This window comes from Saccostrea cucullata, unplaced genomic scaffold (genome assembly GCF_032062105.1).
Source record: "Saccostrea cucullata isolate Sc308-1 unplaced genomic scaffold, CSIRO_AGI_Scuc_v1 ctg446, whole genome shotgun sequence".
Classification (NCBI taxonomy): domain Eukaryota; kingdom Metazoa; phylum Mollusca; class Bivalvia; order Ostreida; family Ostreidae; genus Saccostrea; species Saccostrea cuccullata.
The window spans coordinates 484,204-493,200 of NW_026932574.1; the positions used below are offsets into that span (position 1 = coordinate 484,204).

The window sequence follows — 8,997 nt, forward strand, 5'->3', positions numbered from 1 at the left end:
TGTCCGTCCGTCTGGTACGCCTTGGGGTACCCATCTCATATCCGCAACTCCTCTCATACCACTGAATGAAATTTGATAAGATTTTCATAGAATCTTTATTACATATTGCCATTGTGCACCTATTTTACTTTTTGATTCGACACAAATTTTAAGTTTCCCATAACAAAACATGGACACTCCTATTAAATTTATGTGGGAGGTGGGGGTATCATTTAGTGAGCTCATCATTGCGCACAGTACCTCTAGTATTTAGCTGTTTTACTAAATATTGACAATACCGGTCCATAAAAAGATGTAATCTGCATGAATAGTCGGATGAGTTATGTTTTCCTTAAAGCTTGTTAATGTACATGTAGTAATATTCCGCCATCCCCACTTCCATCGACGTTAAAATGACCTTCTTAGCAAATATCGTCTATCATTTGGACGTTTTGGGAAAACATCATGTCTTGTATTTTACCAATTTAACTATGGTGTTTTTCAAATACCTGACCAATGCTTGAGGCTCAAGGTATTATGTCCGTTAGAAAAAGAGTTAACTCCTCCTACCTTTGGACTTTCGGGGGGAGAGGGGGGGTCTGTATTTTTTGCTGTGATCACAGAATTGTATTCATCTGTTTGTATTTTTAGATAAATCACTATTTATTTTTTCATATGCTTCATTTAAAAAAATGCTTAATATTAAAACTTTCTTTTCCCCATACTGTAAAGACAGGTACCTTTTCCAAGAGGCTACAATCCCGTCAGATTTAAAACTTCTGTTCAATCAACAAGTGGACCATTGAACACATTTCTAGGAGTGTCATATTATGTCCGGAATAAATTAAACGTCCACATTTTGCAGTCCTTTAACGGCACACAGTGAGTCTCATAGGAATAAATAATTTTGCAAGGAACTTAAAAAACAAGAAGGAACAGAGTGTCTCGACCAGTGTTATGAATAAACAATTATTTTCATGAATTTAAGTAGAACTAGAGGTACTGTGAGCAATGAGCTCACTAAATGATACCCCCGCCTCCCATATGAATATAATAGATGTCCATCTTTTGTTGCGAGAAACCCAAAATATGTGTCGGGTCGAAAAATCAAAAAGAGGTGCACAATGGCAATATATAATAAAGATTCTTTGAACGTTTCATCAAATTTCATGCAGTGGTATGGGAGTAGTTGCGGATTAAAGATGGGTACTCAAAGCGTAACAGACAGACGGACGGACGGACGTACAAACAGCGAGACGTATTAGCTAGACGGACGGACGGACATAACGATTACTATATACTCTCCCGCTTTTCAAGCGGGGGTTATGAAAAGAAATTAAGTTAATTGTATTTGTTTTTCTGTAAGGAAAGGGTGTCTATTTGGTAAATATAAGATACATTACACTAGCTGTAAATTCAATATCTTCATATGAAATTTTTGACGTATAAAAAACTTGATTTGTAGAAAACAACCGCCCAAGAACACTTTATAGAATGCTTTTTATCTACTTATTAATGAAACATTAAAGCACCTTTTATTTTTTTTTTATATGATTTTGTGATTTAATTAAATTGTACGGCGATTTTATTATTGTATAGTTTTGAGGAAAACGTGTTGTTGTTTTTTTTTTAAGTTAAAAATGTATTTAAATCGAACAGTTGCTGCAGTTGGCTCAAAAATCGTTATACTACCATGCTTTTTTATGGATTGTATATTACACTTATGAAGGGCGTAATTTTGTCACGTTTACGCAACAGGTTGTCAAGACAGACGTTTTCAAAGAGGCATATTTTATAACAAAACAAAAGGCCGATGGACTATGACGCTTACCCCAATTACCTTTGTCTGCTGACTTGAAATTTTCCACTCTTTTTTTTTTGCATATAATAAATATTGACTCTATATTTTAGCCCCATTCTGGTCCGATAAGGAGTCATCATTGAAGTCAATTTGAATCCTTACACACTGATTGATTGATTGTATGTTGTTTTAGGTCCAATGCAAGAATTTTTCAACCATGATGAGACATCACCATATACGGGTGAAGGGCTTCAAATTTTGACCTTTACTCTGCACTCAGAGCCATTGAGCATGGAGGGATCTTCCTCGTGCCATGAAGTACTTGCCGTGACACGGGATCTCGATTTTTAAATCGTAGATACTAAATGTCATCATTTTTTTATTATCAAGTAAATTTCTGATTCCCTTTTATGGATAAATCCAAATATATGCTACTCTACGGAAATTTTTGGAACAATTCTGAATTAGCATTTTCGCTAGATTGTTGTATATGAATGTGAATCACGAATGACTTTCTTGTCGTAAATAAAATTATTTTTTAAAAATATTTCCATGTTTTTCCATGTTAAAGTATTTTCCTATGTTGGGACACACTCCGTTCAATTCCAGACGATTATAATGCAAAAAAGCTGAACATATTTCAACTTCTTAGACCCCGTGGTTCTTGAGAATGCCCCGGTATATTCTTTGACACCAATCCATTTTTTCAAATTTACTTTTCTTGGTATTTTCTTTTTCAAAAGGAAATTACTCTCTATATGGATTATTTTGACTGTCCCCTTTGTCCAGATAGATGTTATATAATAAGTTTTGTTAAAGTTAGCCCAGCTGTTCCGGAGAAGAATTTGAAGAACATCAGGTGAGCTAAAACATTGTGTTGTTTAATAAAATTTCCCCATGTTGAATTATATCAATGATGAATGTCTCAATTAATCATTAAAATTAATAAAATAACTATATATTGACTACTTTAGTTCAGTGTAAAACATGCAAATTAACTATAACCGTTATACACCAGAGAACGTATGCTAAAATCACTTCTTTATAGTTTACTCCAATTCATTCTTCTTTAAAGTGTACTTTTTTTAAATTGTCCTTCACTACTGAGACCAGCATCACTATCTTTGCCTAAATTTACTCAAATTGCATTTAAATATTCATGCAAATCTTTTCTTCGACCAAATAACGAAAGTTTTCATTTTACTGTTCTTCTTGACAATACTGTTTTCGTGGGCGAAGGGTGCTCGAAACACTTGTGTTCAATTTCAGATACACAGGTGTTCTATTACTAATGACACTATATATAATCTTAAACATTGTATGCGTACCATTCCTTCATCGAATGAAATGAAACTTTCATTGGTATGTTCATTTTTCAAATTGTTAGATAACAAGTTCTAAAATTTAATGAAAGTTTATCAGTATTTTCTAATAAAGTTTTGATTTAAAAATATTATATTCGTTGACAATTAAGAACTACTTTTTATATTAATTTGAAAACCGATGTTTGATGACTGCCGAATGCCGGTTTATATATAATTGAGGGATTAATTTTATTTAAGAGTTTTTCGTACTTCTTATATCCTTCACCTAAGAGATGCTTTAATTACTAATGGGTTTAAACATAAAATATAAATATAAAATATTCATTTTACTGATTTTAATTTCGATTTTAATTCTTTTTGTAAATAAAGAAGCAAAAAGCGTCTTGTAAAATGTGCAAGGAAAAAAATATTTTTTCTTGTGTAAGCTTAATAGAACCTTTTAACCATTATAGGAAATTATCATTTTTTCAAAACGTATTGTAACCAGAAAATAATTATTTACAATTTCGTAAACTACATTTGGGTGGAGAATTCAAATTTAGTACCGAACCTATGAAATACAAATAATTGAATTAAAAAATATTTATAGCTGATTAAATTAGGATGTTACAAATAAGTCAATAGATAGCAAATTTTTCTTGCTATTTGTGGTTGATTAAATATGAAGTCATGCAATATATGTGTTTAATAATTTATTTCGTAGGTTTTCGTTGTCCTGTGTGCTTTGTGCCTACAAGCGGATGCTTGGTGGGTAAGAAAATGGTGGGGAAAGAGAGGCAACAATAGAGGCTGTCCAGCAAGAGGTAGGTAAATAGAAATTTTACATCAGATCGAAGTCGAATCTCGTTAGTCGAATAATCGGAGAGAAAAATTTTAAAGTTCGAGAAATCCAATGATTCGTTATAACGGATTTCGAGATAACAAAGCTTAACTATACTTGTTTTAATAGTATTTGTTATAGCCTAAATTCTACTTTTAATCTTATGATACGAGGAATTGTAATAGTCATTTGAATAATTATCTTTTACAGTAAAAACCGTCTTATCCGATAAGTTTGCAATCCGTCACACTGTGAATTCGGACGTTAAATTTTGCTCCCACTTATCTACAGACACGTGCCATAAGTATTCGGTCAACATGGCGGTTTGTTTACGCTTGAAAACGAAAGTGTTAAATTTCAAACGTTCGCTGTGATGAAATAAAGAAATAAAAAATATAAATTATGTTAAACTTACTTGTTAATACTTCGTAAGATGTCCCTTGAGCCTGATTACATTCAAAATTCTGTTTGGTATGGACTTATAGAGGTTCTGAACATAGTTAGGTCGGATGCTTGTCCAAATGCCCCGAATTTCCTCCACGAGATCGTCTTTAGATTTAATGAAGGGAATGCGTGTCTGAAGTTTTCTTTTTATCAATAGCCAAAGGTTTTCAATAATGTTAATATCTGGCGACTGGGCAGGCCAACTTAAGCAATTAATTCCATTCCGGGCAATGTATTGTTGAGTAGACCTTGCTCGGTGAACGGGGGCATTGTCGTCCTGGAAAAAATATCCACCCCTAGGAAAATGTCGAGCAATCACTGGCCACAGGTTCTCTTCCAGAATGTCCTGATATTTTTCTGCATTTATGTTACCATTCACCGGTGTAATTGTCCCAACGCCATTCCAAGAAATACACCCCCATATCATAACTTCATACCTGGGTTGCGATGTCCGGGGTTGAACAAGATCGGGTCTCCAACCTTCGTTCTTCTTGCGCCAAATATGAACCCGCTGGTCGTGTCCAATCATTATCTTGCTCTCGTCTGAGAATATAACTTTATTCCAGTTATTCTGAACTGTCCATCGCCTTTTCTCTCTGCACCATGCCAGTCTCTTTCGTCGGTTAACCTCCTTCACAACCAGTTTTTTCTTACTTACACATCTTCTATATTCATGATTATGCAAATGACGCTGAATAGTCCGTTTACTTACAGTTTCACTATTAGTCCTGCCTTCATTAAATTTTGATGTGATGTCACTTAAAGACTCCCGACGATGCGTTTTCACAAGCCTTTCTAAACCACGGTAATCCCTTTCTTTCATTTTCGCCGGTCGCCCACTTCTCGGTTTGTTTTCTACTGACCCTGTGGCAAAAAACTTTCTTGCGACATCAATAACTGTTGACTTTGGGATTTTCAACATCTCACTGACCTTGTGACGGGAAAGACCACTCTGTATCAAATCTATAATGATATTTTTCGCCTCCACCCCAAGCTCCTGCCCTTTTCGACCCATATTTTAAAATTCGTAATTCTGTCAACTTTCGCTAACTACAGACGACAACAAATTATCATGTGATACATCATGTGACTAAAAATCTAAATTTACGACAATTCGTCATCAATGACGTGTACATACAAAAACAGGAGACTGAAAGTATGTACTTTCGTTTTCAAGCGTAAACAAGTCGCCATGTTGACCGAATACTTATGGCACGTGTCTGTATTTTCCATGCCTCTCTACACTGTGCAATCCAACATCCTGCTTATCTCGATACAAAGTTCGTCTCCCAGTAAATGTGTAAATGTTTGATTAGACAGGTTTCATTGTAATGTAATAAAACTAATCAAATTCATTAAACGTAATAAGATTGAACCACGTTGCCATTATATAACCTCAGATTCATTTATGACCATAGGTGGAGCTTCGCCGTACTATTTCGGTACAACAAAGTTGAGCTGCATCAAAAAATTCAAGCGAGGTGCACCTACGAGGGGAAGATTATCATATACTCACCGTTTCATCTACTATAAGGGAAAATATTTCGATTTTCTAGGTTTGTAATAAATATTTTACTATAAACATTCAAAACTGCAATAGTTAGCAACTTATACTACGAAATATATATTGTTAGTTAAATTCAATTTTAAAAAATCCAAAGCAGACTGATACTTCCCTCCAGAGACAAAATATCTGTTAATTAATTAAATCCACAAAATTCATTATCATGTATCATTTACAATAACGTATTTCTTTGAAGGTAACTCAAAGGTCGCAATTTCCAATAGCCGACTTGCAGGTAGCAGATGCAGTGGCGGAAGGGAGGGCTCTCCAGCAGGATACAGCACGGTGAGCCTTAGCTGCATTGAAGGTTGTGCCAGAAACTATAGGTGTGCCTATGGAAGGTACAGCTTATGGAGGAACAACTGCCACGACTTTGCAAACAGAATTTCTAAAGTTCTTTGCAAAAGAGGGTCTGGTTGTCCAAGCTGGTGCCAGAGAAGCTGCAACTATGCATACTATACTGGATAGTGAGAAATAAATGAGAAAGAAACCAGTTTGTCTTCTTTGTTATTCTTTTCATAAGCAAACTATTCATTGTTAGAACTTTCAAAGAAGAAGGTACGCTTTTAGCTATATTTTGCCCTAAAAATTTAATATCTTCGAAAAGTTTGTAACTGGCTAATGTGTTAGTTGAATTTATGACTATGAAAAACCAGGAAAGAATATGGCATGAAGAAGTACCAATCTGGAAATATGACGTCATTGATTTGAGGCATTTCTCTATTTTAAACAGAAAAAGCCTCAAAATGATCCATTTCAAGGGTATTTTCCTTCAGAAAACGGTGTCCATAGCCGTCGCCCACTTGAATTATTGGATATGTTGTGCAAAATATATAAGTTGTTTTAAAAAGCGGAAAATAGAATACCATACAAATTTAATGCCTCAAAGTTTTGGCTTAAAAATTCTTTTCTTTTTTTTATTTGTCATATCACTTTAACTTTATGTGTCAACTATGAAATACTTGATGTCCATTTTTTATTGATGTAAAATACATTGCAATTTAAATTCAACCTCAGAAGCTTGGTATCCTGCTCAAGGTTGTTTATTAACATGTGCATAATAATGTTATAAAAAAAAAGTGGTTGCGCTTTGCAAGGTGCATCCTAGTGTAATTAGGGTTAAATAATTGCATGTTAAAAATTGTCCTGTATTACATTTTTTTAAAATATATACTCTGCTAGAAAATTAATTTTAATGTTTATTTTATCTTTTCCCATATGAAAAAAAATCTATTTTTTCACTAAAGCCTTTTATGAAAGGTAACGTTTATGTAAAAAATAAGAAACAAATTCCAAAATCACCACATCTTGTTCTGTTTCAAAATTATATGTTTTTTTTCTGAAGAGAAAATAAGAATACACACAAAAACCCGGTTTTATTAACACGTCTGACTATCAGTTTTACACAAAAAATATCATAAAAAGATCGGATAAGAAAACATTTTATATTATTCTTTTAAATGATTTAGAATAGAATCCTTTATGTTTAACTCAGAAAAGCAGCATTGAAAAGAAAGAAAAAGTATTTAGATCTATTTCATGAGTTTTCAGGGCTCGTTGCTAAGAGGACTAAGCTTTTTGTCGGCCTTTCACGCCTTTCGAGAGTCCTATGTGATCAGCTAGGTAGAACATTCCGTAGTCAAATAAATTTTAAAATTGACCTAAAAATGGTTTTAAAGGTACTTGGACACAGATTTGAAGTTAATATTTTCTCATTTTTTCTGTATAATATCACGAATTACATATTTTAATAGCATTTCACACAAAAATTGATTAAAAATCTTATTTCATTTAAAAGTTATTAAAACTTTAAATTTTTTGGCGGGTTTGATTGACACATCCTTGCACTTTCACAAATTTTATCTATATTCTTAATCTTTAGGAAAAGTGGCAATTTTGATGTGTTATAATGAGAAATATGAAAAATTTTATCAAGAAAAATAATTTTATTCAGAGTAGAAATGTTAGAAAGCAAAACACCTTCACAAGTATTGTCATTCCGAACTAAGAGATGCGTACAGAGTTTAGCAAATCGAGCACACTCGTGTTATGTACACAGTTTTTGTAAACAGGGCTCGAGTTCTGTTATTGTTTACATTTAGAATTCACCGGGTGCGTTCAATCGTCACAGTCTGCTTACCACAACTGCACGGACTGACAATATATTGTGTGTTTGTTTTGCTTTCGATCGTGTCTACTCTGAATTTTCTGGATTATAGTATTAATATTTTTCATTGGTACAATACGAGATTGCCACTTTTCCTAAGAATTAAGAATAAAATTAAATTTGTTAGAGTGCAAGGATATGTCAATCAAACCCGCCGAAAAATTTGAAATTTTAATATCTTTTAAACGAAATAAGATTTTTAATTATTTTTTGTGTGAAATGCTATAAAAATATATAAGTCGTAATATTATAGAGAAAATAATAACTTCAAATCTGTGTCCAAGTACCTTTAAACGCTTCCCTCAAAATGTTACATGTACTATTGAAAGGTCATATTTAATATAGTCGTTATAATGTTCATAGATACTCGAGATTGCTCTAACTCCTGTTTCATCTAAACATATCTGGGAGTAGTCTGTCCCAGGTTTAATAATTGATCGTACTTGGACCATGATCTTGAGTATAAATGGCGATATGAGAATATCAAATATTGTTCTCTTCTTCGTAACTATTTAGAAGTTTTTGAATCACTGAAGAATTAATCAATTGTATTTAGTACTCAAAATGTGATTTGTTGAAAATAATTTACTTTCTAATAAATATAAAAAGGTAAAAAAAAAGAAGACATTTCCACATTGTTTTCTAGCACCTACCAGACGTTACCGGTTCATATTGCAGGATCTGTTCTCGTAAAGAAGCCGCAATTGTTTCAACTCATTATGAGATGAGGAATAATTCAGGCTGAATGAAACAGAAACTATAAATTTTGTTAAAGTGTCAGTATTCATTATGATATTTTAATGACACAAAAATAATTTCTAAAGGACTCATAAGTAAATGTAATGTAGAATTTTAAATACAACCACTTGTCATAGAGTCCTCATTTACGTTGACTTA

The 8,997-nt window shown here is 33.1% G+C and overlaps 1 protein-coding gene across 1 annotated transcript; it reads left to right on the top strand.

The window, feature by feature from the left end:
• The first annotated feature begins 3,084 nt into the window (after window positions 1–3,084).
• LOC134235458 (uncharacterized) lies at window positions 3,085–6,426 on the top strand. The gene is made up of 4 exons (XM_062717591.1): window positions 3,085–3,142; window positions 3,809–3,908; window positions 5,788–5,925; window positions 6,130–6,426. Exons 1-4 carry the CDS (start codon window positions 3,101–3,103, stop codon window positions 6,399–6,401), a joined length of 552 nt encoding a protein of 183 aa, XP_062573575.1. The 5' UTR covers window positions 3,085–3,100; the 3' UTR covers window positions 6,402–6,426.
• The last annotated feature ends 2,571 nt before the right edge of the window (window positions 6,427–8,997 follow it).